The sequence below is a fragment of the Rhyacophila brunnea genome, unplaced genomic scaffold (assembly GCF_057557595.1).
Source record: "Rhyacophila brunnea isolate RB1 unplaced genomic scaffold, BYU_Rbru_1.0 scaffold_7, whole genome shotgun sequence".
Lineage (NCBI taxonomy): Eukaryota > Metazoa > Arthropoda > Insecta > Trichoptera > Rhyacophilidae > Rhyacophila > Rhyacophila brunnea.
This window is the reverse complement of record NW_028233339.1, coordinates 27,649,010-27,663,551: the sequence shown is the minus strand read 5'-3', so window position 1 is coordinate 27,663,551 and position 14,542 is coordinate 27,649,010. Positions and strand designations below refer to the sequence as shown.

The 14,542-nt window shown below is 29.0% G+C and overlaps 1 protein-coding gene across 2 annotated transcripts in view; it reads left to right on the top strand.

The window, feature by feature from the left end:
- Positions 1–14,542, top strand: part of Nos (Nitric oxide synthase) — a 294,071-nt gene that overhangs the window by 193,791 nt on the left and 85,738 nt on the right. For both annotated transcript variants that reach the window (XM_085958109.1, XM_085958108.1), the window contains exons 8-10: positions 8,105–8,279; positions 9,990–10,171; positions 12,230–12,344. In XM_085958109.1, the coding sequence (XP_085814235.1) occupies positions 8,105–8,279; positions 9,990–10,171; positions 12,230–12,344 (472 nt within the window). The remainder of the gene's footprint in view (positions 1–8,104; positions 8,280–9,989; positions 10,172–12,229; positions 12,345–14,542) is intronic.

Sequence of the window (14,542 nt, the reverse complement as noted above, 5' to 3'; positions counted from 1 at the left end):
GTATTATAGCTTTCGTATTGTGTCGTTTAATCACTAATTACCTTCAATGTAGTTTGAGATTTCATGCATACGCCCTAAGTGTAAAAAAATCAAGAAATGGATGGATAGTTGCCGTAAACCCGTCTACTATGAATGATTGTATACGTAAACTTTTAATACGATATATTATGTACTATAAAAGGCATCGTTCACGTTTCTAAAATTGTGCTGCACGTGTACAGTCATTGTCAAAATGCACCGAAACGTGTCGACATGAAAATAATGCAACCAAAGCGCTTTCCAAACTGTATGCAATGATTCCCACGGGTCGACCGCCCTCACAATTTTCCTCAACGCGCCGAATAAAGTGCCCAATTTTCCACTCTGTGGGATGCGAGTGACATTTATTGACAGCACTGTTATATGGTGCTAGCTTGAGATGGTTACCAAGCATATTATGGAGATGTATAATAAATAGTTCACGATTGATAATATAAATGCTAATTAATATTTTTTATTGTTAAAAAAAGCTTGCGTCGTGACAAAAATGGGAAAATAGATCCCAGTATTTATTAAGTGCCGTAAAAATTAATCTGAAAATTAAGAATTTTGTTTATGTTTAGGAGCTAAGGTCCCATACAATCCATAAAATTTGTAGGGTCAATGTAATTTTTATTATGATGACCTGTTTCATGTTACCCTATCAATAATGTATTATAGCGCTTATATGCGTGCATGGATTTACTGACACCAATACTCTGTACATTAATTTATCGCAATAATAACTGTTTTCGCGAAAACATGCTGACTGTCTCGACAATCTCATTTTTCAAGTGTACGCGAGACGTGATGTTGTCATCATTGTATAGTGCTATTTGACAGGTTGTTAAAACTGGTATTCTTACATTGAAATGCTTTGCGCGGTGTAGTTTGGTTTTTTTCCGGCAGGTTCGCCACTATCATTTTACTACGCATGCGCATGCGCATACGTAAAGTTTCAACGATCGCATGAAAATTCGAAAACTGGTTTAAATTTGAATTTTATCGCTAATTCGTACCTACTTCCGCCAGTAAATCCATGTGATAATAAACGGGCTATTAATTTAATTCTAAAAGACAGTAGCATTGTACAGTTCGTCGTTATGAAATTGAAAATAAACTCACAGTTTGTAAAATGAGATATTAGTAGTTTTAACATTTAAAAAAATATTGCTTATCATTGTATTTAATTATTTAATTATCATCTAATATTATGAAAATGGATTCGGTAAACTTTATAATGTAGTTTGCAATTGACCTTATTTTTGAAAAAAAATCAACATTTTTGGAACAGTATTTACCATAATACATGCATTATTCTTGATGGTTTATTATACTATTATCTCGAGGTCAATTCTTTTTTATTCAATAAACACTTGGTAAAAAATATTTGCTGTTGTTTATGTTTTTAATAAAATTGATTATTTAACCGAGATTTTCAGTTATATTTTTATTGCATTATAAAATGTGATGACAATAAGTAATACAAATTAGGTACTCAGTCAAAAACAATATTGATTTTATGTATTCTATTAACAAAAATTCCCGTTTGGCATTCATTTCAATCAAGATTTTTTATTTCTAAGAATCCCACCAACTGGAATGACACCGATGCCCTCGAAAATGTTTTGGGACGTTTTTTTATATTAAAATACTGAAAGATAGAATCATAACTACTAATTTTAATTAACCACGCAGAATTTATATTCAATTTATATAAACGCTACATCGTAATGAATGTTGTTATTATTATCTATATTGATTAAAATATTACTTTAGATATCAACAAATACTATAATAATAATTATCAACATATAATTTTAATCATATAAATTACCGCACGTTAATACCATATTGTTTCCTTCTGTGATCACTGAATCAACCTTTTCATAGTGCGGCTTAGAAATACTAACTTTATGTAGTAAATCTGTAATATTGTGGTTTACAAATTACGAATATTTTATTGTCGGAATTTGATTATTTTTTAGGCACTCTATTCTGTTAATATTTCCTGATGTTTTGTTTGTGAATAATAATATTATAATGATATGTATTTTTCAATGTAGATAGGTACATTCATTTAAAATTATTTTCATACAAAAAAATAATATATACACGGTGTTGCAATATATATATATATATGATAATTTCATAATGTAATTAACTATATATAATATATATTATGGATTACACAATACAATTACGTTGTTCCACATATCGCAAGACTGAGATACTTTCATCAAAATGATCATTACCAACGCTGGGGGGACCCATAAAGTTGAAAATAATCAAGTTTATATTGTTAAATCATAAAAATATATATTTTTCCAATGATAATTATTGACTTTACCTGATATTAATAAATAATTATGTAAATTGTAGTTTAATTATTATGACAATATAAATAGCAGTCGTGCACCCTTCTACCACACCTCACCCCACCATGGGTATTTTACAACTTTACCTGCTCGTCATAAACTTTTCGTACGTTATTCAACAACTTTTTGATATAGGTGCGCCCTCTCTACCCATACCTCACGTCACCTTTTCACCGCTGCTATTTTTGCGTTATTTTTGATAAGTTTTATCTTGTAACTTCAGTATTTTTCGCACTTATCTACTAAATTGGTGACTAAGTACTCTATCAGCTGTGAAAGTTTCATCAATTTTGGCGATTGAAGAAATTTTATTAGTTTGTTGATCCAGTAGTTTTGAGCCATGACCAAATGAACTATTTTATAGATTGAGTACTATGTGGGGACCTCATGTTTAGAGTACAAGAAGATGACACTGCAGTTGGTCGGTGCGAACAATGTAGAGTCTGTCTTCTATAAGCTGGCGTGCGGTTCCCCCCCCCCACCCCCACTTCAGCATTCAGCACTGCATTCCCTCTTGTTACCTACCATTGAAAACTTGCAATAGTCAAACGCGATGGTACAATGCCAGTACATAATATTTAATAATCTGTGCATGTTGCATCAATATTGGTCCTATAGTTTTTCTGTCATAAGAGAACAAACGGAATATGTGATGGAGGTTATATGGGAATCCATGTTTGGAGCACCCGAATATTTTTTTTTTTAAATAAATTGATTTACAACTTGTGCAATTTTCATCAATTTGATCTAGCAGGTTTTGAGGTATAAAACGGAAAATTCGATACAATTTTATTGAGTAGTGCCGAAGAATAAAATTGTAATAAAACTACAAAAAAAATTGATGGTAATAATTTTTGAAATATTAAAAAATAGTGGTTATTTGAAACGTGTTCGATGTAATAATATCTTGTATAATTTTAGATTTTATAATTAACATACGTACATATCGTATTGTTTCTAATTTATTATATCTAGGTTCCTTCATTCAGACAGTTTGACCCAATCTGTAACTATTTGACCTCTTCGTGTCCGTAAGGCTCTTTTTAATTGTTGATCTGTGACCCGCATCTAACTTTAAATGAGAATGAAGAACATAGTGTGGACAGTTCAAGAACTTTAGTACTTTTCCAACTCGCTTCAACTCTGAGGTACGATTAAAGAAGTTTTATTCATTCCTTGAAAACACCTATAATGTGTTCCTATAACTCATTTAATTATAATACATCACATGATTTTATTTGATCTACAATTGCATTTGAAAATGTTATATATTATGCATAAGTGAATCTGTTATCTACATGCATAGTTTAGAGAAATTAATCAGTTTTTGTATGATTAAAGATGAAACTAGTTATAATGATAACACCAATTAATTAAACTAAAGTTTGCGTAGTAGAAATGAGTTGAAATAATTAATGTCCCTGTGAGGCAAACGTAACCGGTCCTGATATAATTAATAAAACTGGAAAAAGTATTAGAAAAAAATGCGTTTTATTAAATTAAAAGTAATAATACAATGCGTTTTCACCATGAATTGACAATTAAAACAATAAAAGAATTTAGTAGAAATTCATTATAAAGTTTTAAAAACCTTCTATGTAGGAAACATAAGCAAATAGTTTCTAGATAGATACTGATTTTGGACAGCAAATTAATAAAATAAAATATAATGAAAAAAGAAAACCCATCAATAATTTATTTAATTGGTGGTAATTTTATTTCCCTATATACAAAAATTAAAATATCATAGTAATTATGTAGTCTAAAAAAGTCCGCCAAAGTGTTTATATGCCATTATTTTCCATTTCTTAGATTAATATAATGCTGTATAGTAAAATTTCAAAAACATCATTGAAAACTCTATGCTTGCCCTCGAAAGATAAATCATTATAATCAAAACTGTCCCAACACGAAAAGGATGTTTGATAAAATATAATAATAATTGTCTGTATTCTTATAGTTGTGCATTTTCGTTGGAAGCATATTAAGGATCATTTCGTAACTAGTGAACACTCCTAAAATATTATGTTAGATGCTAATTTAACTGGAGTTTAATTATAGTAAAGCTATATTCTCTCTAAGCAAATTTAGATATTCTCTCTTATAACTTGTAACGAATTATAATAATCATGTTAGTTATTTAAAATTACCAATACTTCACTGCCATCTTAACCACTGCGCTTTTTGATAAAATGAACATTACATATTTTTAATATAATTTAGTAAAATATTACCTGTTTCAAAAATAATTTTCATAATGTTCCAAAGGAATATATTCATAGTAAATACACTATTAGGTAAATTGTCACTAGATAAAACTGTCAATTATTATCACTATATTACTATACTATAAAAATAGTTTGCGCTAATTTTAAGCCACAGCTATTGCAGTTAGCTCTTGTAATATAACCACAGTGGCCTATGAGATCTGAGTCATTAGAACCTTAATTTCTTTGAAGTAAAACCGTCACAGCAAATTCACATAACACGCTTTGTGAGCAAATATGAATAGAAACAGCATAACCTGTTCAAAGCCACTCACTACACTACAAACTCTAAACGACAAGCAAAAAGTTGAAGACTTAGCATTCAGGATATCGTATGCAAACTAAGCACACGTTGTATGGGAGTGCTTTTGCGTGTACATGTACGTGATACTTTTGAAATGCATGCATAATAATTCCACTGGCGGTCATATAAAGTAAGCACGTGTCGAACAGATAGCTTTGGGATAGCTTTAAAAAGCTTCACTCTTTTCTTCCCCACCTAAAAGCTGCCCAGTTTAGATGACTATTTGTTATAGTGCATATTACTTCACTGGTTTATAAGTTATCAGCAGTAATTTTGATCATCATCATCGAATACCGAACTGACAAAGAATGCACCGTCATATTAGATATATTTATTTAATAATGTTTACATAATATGTAAACATTATTAAGATTAATTAGATATTATCTAATTATTCTGTGAATAAATTCTAAATTTTTATAGCATTTTCCACTAGCCAACTAATGTATACTGATATAAATATTGCCTATCTATAATATGCATCGTATACAATTTAAAGATTTATTTTACACTGCTTTGGTAAACTAAAAATTATCATAATAAGTAATTATGTACAAGCAGAGATTTATTAAATGTATTTTCACTTTTTAAATTTCAATTAAGGCCAGGGTCAAACATATTATATTATAGTGCTCATCAAAGATAGTGTTTTAATTCGAAGGGCTTCATCTCAAATAAATAATAATAAATCATGATTACTTTGAAATGTGTTTAATATGCAGTGAATTTCAACCAAAATTATATATGAAAAACAGGAACCTTGTAAAGGAACCAAATTGTTAGAACATGGTGAGGCTTTAAAATAACCTTTTCTCTTTTAATCAATAGAAACGATTAAGATATATTTTAAATATAAATACTTTGTAATTATGCCATTATTCTAGATGAGAGCTTGTCTTTGCGCATTGTATCAGTGTCGATTAAATTTAACATAATGTGCCATTACCAGTAGCGTTGCTACCTTATCTGAAGAGTATGTAAAGCATTGACGCACAGCCGTGCAAAGGTTCCTAAATCTAATCCGATAGTAATCTGTTGTTAATGAATTTACAATTTTATAATAGTAGATATTATACCGTTTATACATAGCAGTGGCGAAGGGTGGAGGTAGGCTGTTAAGATCCGCCATAAATAGTGCACATTGAACTTTTTCAGACATACATATTTGTTTTCATTGAAATAAGACTACAATTTACAGATAGTGTAGATTAGATTTTAAAATTCAATTAAACCCTGAGAAACCAAGCCATAATAGATATTAGTGAAAAAATACATGTCTATCTATAAAATATCTAAAATTATGCAATTAAATCATACATAACTTTGAGTATTTTATAGATAGAATAATATTTTTTATTTATTATAGTTTGGTTTACGCAGGGCTTAATGAATCAAAAAAATGAACCAAAAATATGTGTAATATGTAGTTTTAATCCAACGAAAACAAATAACTATGAATGAAAAATTGTACACAATTTTGTCGTATTGCCCAAATTAGACCACATCTATTATGGTTTCGTTTAGGCAGGGCTTAATTGATTTTTAAAAACTAACTAATACCATCTGTAAATTGTAGTCTTAGTTCAATAAAAACAAATACATATGACTAACAAAGTTTAGTGTGCACTATTTATAGCGAATCTTAACAGCCTACCTCCACCCTTCGCCACTGATACATAGTATAGAATAAATATAAATCGCAAAGAGAAAATAAATAAAAAACTTTTAAATTATGAAGGGATTTTTTTCATTAGAAGCACTGAATTTATTTTTGACTTTTATGACTTTTATGACTTTATTTTTTTATTGTCAGTATAACAAGTGGTATGTATATTTTATATAACACTGCGATAGCTTGCGATGATTCAACACATAATTATTTACTATAATTATAAATGAAACTAATTTTATTTTAATCTGCAAAAAAGCGGTGCGTGGGTATTTTGTCAAATAATCATAATTTAGCATTGATGTATCATAATCGTACTATAAAATATGACATTTTTCCATAAGTATCAACAAGTAAAATCATTTCTTTTATATCACAATGGAGGCAGTAACTTTGAAAGCCTGACCTATGAATTACGTTTCAGAAGGAAACTTTCAAGATATTCCAAAAGTCAAAGGAGGATATCATATTCTTCACAAAGGATATATACCGCTTAGATGGATTCCAATATTGTGGCTTTTGTGATGCAGAAACATATTTTACATTTTGATTTCCCATTCTTTAATCGCATCATTTGGTTTTGATATAGAATTTAAAAAAAAACAATCTCGGTTTTATTTAGACGCCAAACAACGGCTTTATTTTAATATCGCATAAGGTAATTATTTGCGTTAATAATATAATATTTGTGTGTATATTAATTAAACTATTTAAATAATTATTTTGCTACTTTAGCTATTTAATAATATATATCTAAAACTGTCAATAGTTTACAATTTTATAGATAAAAAATAAAAATATTGAACAAAACCTTTTATGAAAAAATGTGAAAGTAAAACTGCAAGATGGCACTGAAGCTAATAATAAAATTATTTGCAGGTCGCTTATAATTACAGTAATTTTAGTTGTAGCAATTTTACACGTCTTAGTCTGAAATTTCTTTTACAGGTCTGCACTGAGATAAAAATATCAAAATATTAGTATTAAAAGTATAAACCAAATTTTGAATATAGTAATTACCATTATTATAATTATCCATATAAAAAACATTTGTCTTTTAATGTGTATTTAATACGTATGTATGTATTTAGTATGAGTTTAGTTTTCAAAACAAAACATTGGTGAATATTTTCTAAACGGTATACAAAAACACCAGTAAAATGTCATTTTGAGAATAAATAGATTATCTGATCCATTTAAAAACTATATATATATATTCTCTGGCCCTGAAAACTGAAAATGTATATTGACATTTCAAAACCGTGACTACAAGCCAAGATATTTTTACTATAGGTATTTCAAGATTTCAAGAGGAGGTGATAAAATTGAGAGTTATACCGCAGTAGCCCGTAGAAAATAATTGGTGCTTTTATCCGGTGTGTCTACATTTTTATGCTAAGCTGCCTGTATCAAATTAATGCCATGCAAGTTTACTACACATCAGTAATATCACTATATTTTGTTATAGGTTTGAATGGTTCGAAGACCTGAAGTTGAGATGGTACGCCCTGCCTGCTGTGGCCAATATGAGATTCGACTGTGGTGGAATCGAGTTCACGGCAAACGCCTTCAACGGGTGGTACATGGGCACGGAAATCGGCTGCAGAAACTTATGTGACGCTAACAGACTGAACATGTTAGAGGTAATAATTTTACATTCTTACTATAAACATCTAGTGATTCACTTACATACACGTCCAAATAATCATTAAAAAATATATTACTGACCTTGTAATATTTTCACATTGACTCTATAATTATATGTAGGTATATACCAACTCATGTATTTAAATATTATTATCTTCAAACTATGAAAGGCTTTTTCACTTATGTCCCATATACACAGAAACTTCATATTCGTACGCGTTGCTAATACGATGACAATCCATACTATTAGAAGTTAGGGGCAGTTAGTACTCAAAAATAAATAAATAAATAAAAATAAAATAAAATTGAAATATGAAAAAACATCGGGTCCCCAATGCACATACTTACAGCATTCTTCCAAAAAAATATATTGATTGATAATAAAGCCGTTGATATGAAACCTTTACTTTTAGATTTATCATGGTGGATGTACAAACTCTATTTTTTAGTTTCTATTAACTCTGAATTAAATGAAAATTACCGGTTTCATGTTATGTTAAGTTGGCACTGATATAGTTTATAAAGAAGAACTCTAATGATGGGTTTACATTTCAATATATCATTATGTGTACCTTAATTTTGAATTTAAGGTAATATGCGGTCATATAAATTATTGTAACTATTGATTCAATAATCATTTATTAGATACCTAGTTAATTTTAAATCAACGTCTTTTTCTCGAATGTTTCGACTATTTATAAAATTACAAACTTTTTTTTTATATTATGATTTCATTAATATTGTATTTTAAAAACTTGCATCAATTATTATTCATCTTGATATCGAATAATTTAATATGTCACAGAGCATTTAATTACCAATGCTATAGTCAAATTAATGTCTGTTTAATAATATGATTATATATTATATCGTCAGTTTGATTGAAATCGCCATTGATGATTGCAAAATTATGGCAATTACATGTGAACCGAATGCAATTTGACATTAGTGATGTTGTACTTATTATAATAAGTTATTATTTAGTCAATTAAACAATCAGCAAATGTTATAAAAATACAATAATACGTTAAATTGTTTATCTATCGAAATAACTACCTGACAAATGTGACATGTAAAATGGTTGGATTTAATTAATTTATATAAAGTCTGGATCCCAGTAGACATTTTTAATCCAGGGCATGCGTCTTCTTTTTGATTTTTTCTGGAACTGTATTTTTTCTTGTATAATTAATTGAAACAGTGCATAATATTTGTAAATTTGCAAGATATCCGAATAATTCGAGCTCTCGATCAATACATCGTTAAAATTATTTATTTCCATGATACCATAAGGATTGTGCAATAAATCCATATTAATTTGTGTTTATTTTATATATAAGTACTTAAGACATAATAACCACTAGTAACTTGATCAAATCATATTTTTAAATATACGGATGTAGGTATATATTGACTATCGGTCTCAGTAGATAGAACAACATTTTTTTTTGCCGTATTCAATCATTTTTGGCTTCTGTTCCGAATATTATTATCACCCTAGGTTGGTTAATGGAGTTTAAATATTCTACGAGATATTTTCACTTCTGCAATATTTCAACAAGGTTAATGATTTATTAGTTATTATACCTCACATAAAAAATGAGGTAATAAAAAACAGGCAACGAAGTTATTTCACAAAGTACACATAAGTATTTCTATATCTATATATATATTGTGTAAGTATTAATTGAGTTATTTTTTTTCAGCCCATAGCCAATAAAATGGGTTTGGATACCAGAACCCCCGTATCTCTGTGGAAAGACCGAGCATTGGTCGAGGCCAATCTTGCCGTAATTCACAGTTTTCAGCAGAGAAATGTTACGATTGTGGATCACCACACGGCTTCAGAAAGCTTCATGAAGCATCTTGACAACGAATCTAGATTAAGGTAAGAAAATATATTACATACAAAGACAGTATAGATAAGGAAATACTGTAAAAATACATGAAACACGTTTTAGATAAATCTACGTTAAGCATTAAAGCCACGGGAAAAAATTACAAATGTTATTTATACAAGGGTAGTTCGAAAAAAAAATTGTGAGATAGCAATAGGATTCATAAAATAAAATCACCTCTGACAATGATCATTCTTCAAATGACTTCTGTCAAAATATCAGTCATATCCACTGCATAGTTAACGTTTAACAGCCATCAAAATTGTACACTTTCACATTTGTTACTGCAATGAAAAATAGGTCTTTAGAATAATAATTTATGTTTTATTTATCGATTCGGTATGTTATTAAGTAATAACAGTAATAATATGTAAAACATCTGGCGAACAATGTCGGTGTTTTTCCTTCGTGTTATATTCAATTGTTTTTTGTTCCTTGTTCCTTCACCTATTTTCCGCCTGTCGCCGGTGTTGCCATCTCTGCTGCCACATATCCTTGCGTTAAAAAAACGATGATTTTTTTATTTGAGAAATTTCACGGCTACACAGATGAAATCTGAGTTCAGTCTTCACCAGCGTAGAATACTGTTATTTTTTTTTATAAATGAGTTTAAACGTGGGCTTACTACTCGTACCACAGACGCTGAATCAAACTCATCATGAGTTGGTGCCTAGTTAGGGCACCACAGAGGATATGATTTTAAAATATATTATGTTGTAGTTAAACACCACCGAGTATGTATGTACAAGATTTCTGAAACACTATGCATCGCAAGTGATTGGGTAAACAAATATTTACGAACGACTAGTAGACTAAAACGCACTTAATGTAACATTTAAATGCAGTGTTGGCGACGTTTGATTGCAATCTGAAGACTGTTTGCATCGATATGTGACTTTTAACAAAATTTAAATCAACTCCTACAGACCAGAATCTAATTAGGCAGTCAAAACAATAAACAAGCACTGGTGTTTTGTCGGCTGAGACGGTGGTTACTATTTCATTGATTGATTGATTGATTAAAAAGACAAAAATTAAAAATTTAAGACAAAAACAGTGGTCAATTATACGATGTTATTGAATAGTTGAAAGGCGAATTAAAAGAAAACCGGCCAAGTATAGGGGAAAAAAAGGTTCTCTTTCACCAGAACGTCACATCTTTCTCACAAATCAACCATTACAATAGAAAAATTTGGTCACCATATTTCACGGACTTGATACCGTTCGGCTTCTTCTTGTTCACGAATTTAAAAATTTGGATCGGTTATAAGATTTTTTCTCTAGTCAAGATGTCATCATCGCAGGCAATTTTTTTTTACAAAATTTGATAAAAACTCTTTATCAGATGCTTTAAACAATGGACCAATCTTTTTTAAACAAATCTGTTCAACAAACATTTCTCAAAACAATAACTATTCTCTCAAAAAAATAATTTTAAAATGTCAATATTATTAAATTTATTATTTTAATGTGACTAACAATCAATTATTTTTGGTCGAAATAACTCGTGTTAATTTAAATAAAATACAATATTATATAAACCTACTTAATATCCTATATATTTTAATGATTATCAAGACTTCTTTGGTTCGAAAAATATTAACAACTAATTAAACGGACGAAACCAGTAGTTTTCCTTATAAATTTATTTTGAATTAGTACTATATGCGCCCAAAATGGTCAAGCGGCCTACGCGTCGGCGTATATTGTCGTGGGTTCCAAGTTCAAATTCTGAGTCTGACAAATACACATATTGTTTTTCAATTTGTATTTGGAGTCAGAGTTTGGACCTAATAGGTTGAGCAAGTGGCTAGCATCCATTTCTCGTAAAAACAAAAATATGTTAATACAAACGGACCTATTAAAATCGGACATGGTCAATATTTTTTTTGACTATTATGTTTCATTTTAATAAATTAAGTTCATTCAAAATATATGGAAAACGTCATTATAATGGATCACACAAAGCTTTCTACGAATGATCGACGTTATAAACTGTAATATATAAAATACTTTAATATAAAATGTATATAATCTTTTTCTTTTAGATCTGGCTGTCCATCAGATTGGGTGTGGGTCGTTCCTCCAATGTCCAGTTCCGTAACTCCTGTCTTCCATCAAGAGATGGCGTGTTATTATCTCAAACCTTCTTACGATTATCAGGTAAATTATTATACTTTAAATTGATTTAAAAAAAAAAATTAAAAAACATCACATATCTACCTATACGGGATCTGTCCAGATTTTATAATATAATGCTATAAAGGCAGTGTATGATTTACTTTTAAATTCATATTATTTTTTTGCATATACTTATGTGATTGTCTGTTTTTTTTTTATAAAGAAATAAACTAGAGTACAATAGTTTTTATTTCAATCTTAAAAATTCGGAATGTGATTGTTAAAACTAAGGTGGAATGTCTTTAAATACACGATTACTGATTTTCATATTTACTATAAGTAGTATTGATCATCAGATGTGTTAGGGATGCGATCATCGAATACGATGGCTCGATTAGTAAGGACAAGTACTAAATCTCAGGTTTTATTGACTATTGGATTTTAAAACCTACCGACATAGGTATTTAAATTTCAAATTATGTGGCATAGTTGATAAATGATAACTTATGATATGTAACAGTGATTTAATGGACATTACAATCTAGATGAAAATGCGTGATTGTTGTTAAATTACGTTGATAATATAATAATAATATACAAGCTACATAATTTTGAAAAACACTTTCTGAGAAAATATATTATAACCAATAGAAAAAATCTTGTTTGAAAAAAGTAAGCCAAGAATCGAACCCTGCATCTCCTGGGTTTACGCCCTGTCCGTCGCATTTACCTCTATATTATGCAGTGACATACTAATTGCGACAAACTTTAACTATTGGCCTTTTTAATACCTACTCATCAGCGTTCTTCTAAATCAAGCTACTTTGGCAATCGGTTTTTATTATATTAAATCAAAGTAGGTACCTATTACGTTAATTACCAATACAGTTACAAATACCATACAACTAAAATTACAAATACCAATTACAAATAATCAGAATGGTACATTCTTAAATCTTATAAATTATTCGCATAAAGAAATAGTTAACTATAATAATAATATGTTTATTTCTCTTAATGGTTTTTAGCCAAGCATAACTGATTTTTAAATATAAGCATATTTTTCGTTTCAATAACCTACGTATTGGTACGTAGGTATGTACTGGTTACTTATGAATGATTATTATATATGTATTTACCTAATAAAATTTACTATAACACAGACAGTTAATCAAGTTTTAATAAGTAGAATAATTGTATCCTATGAAAAAAAATGCTAATAAAAGCAAAATATTTTTTAATTAAATGCATCGGTTATCGTTAAATGTAAAAGTTAATCGAATATTCTATGAATATATTTGTATTATATCCCTACTAATAATAATTGATTAAAAACAAAGTGAAAGAAAACCCGAAGCGTTTAAAATTTTTAATATAATAATGAACAATTTTCAATATCGAAACACGAAATTTTCATCGTGTATAATAGAATTAGGCTTCCACTTTTACTTACCACTGTATAAATTTACCTGTTTAAGTTAATCCAACATTTTTGTGCTTTTTAGTAATATTAAAATTTAGAAGTGTTTTACGTTTTAATTAAACCCCTGACATATGTTTGGTTTTTTTATAACTGAAATAAAATATTTCACTAGGTAGATTATGGTAGGCATGTTAATTTAAAACTCGCCCAAAAAGCTCTCTCTATTTCATATTAAAAATTAACCTTTTACGTAATATTATTATAATAGTATGAGATTCATAAATTCAAAAAATGTTCTGTGCAGTCCACGTCAACAAATTAGTATATCATTACGATGTCTGATGATAATCCAACTATTAAATTTATGTAATATTTAAAGTTTTTAAAATCACAAACAAATAATATTAATTTTAGAATGAATACAACATTTTAATATCTTGACATGATATTATTGAAGTAATACTTCTTTTGGCGCGTTTGGGAAATCAGATCCGAGTGTATTTTTGGCGTGTGACATGTAATACCTAATTTATTTTTTCAGACGAAAAAAAACGCACTCGATTGGATTCGAACCACCGATTGTTCGGTTATCAGCCGAACGCAATAACTTTACGCCACATTATGATACTGCAATCGTGACGATTATACAGTATAATATTATAGCTTAGAATTGTTCCGTTGCCTAGGCAGCAAATTTATTATTGTCGGCCATTTGCAATTCCTTACGTAAACAAACGATTAAACGTCATAGTGGCAGTTGTTACTTTAAAACTAAAAACAACGATAAATAATTATATAATTTAGTAATATAAGTTAA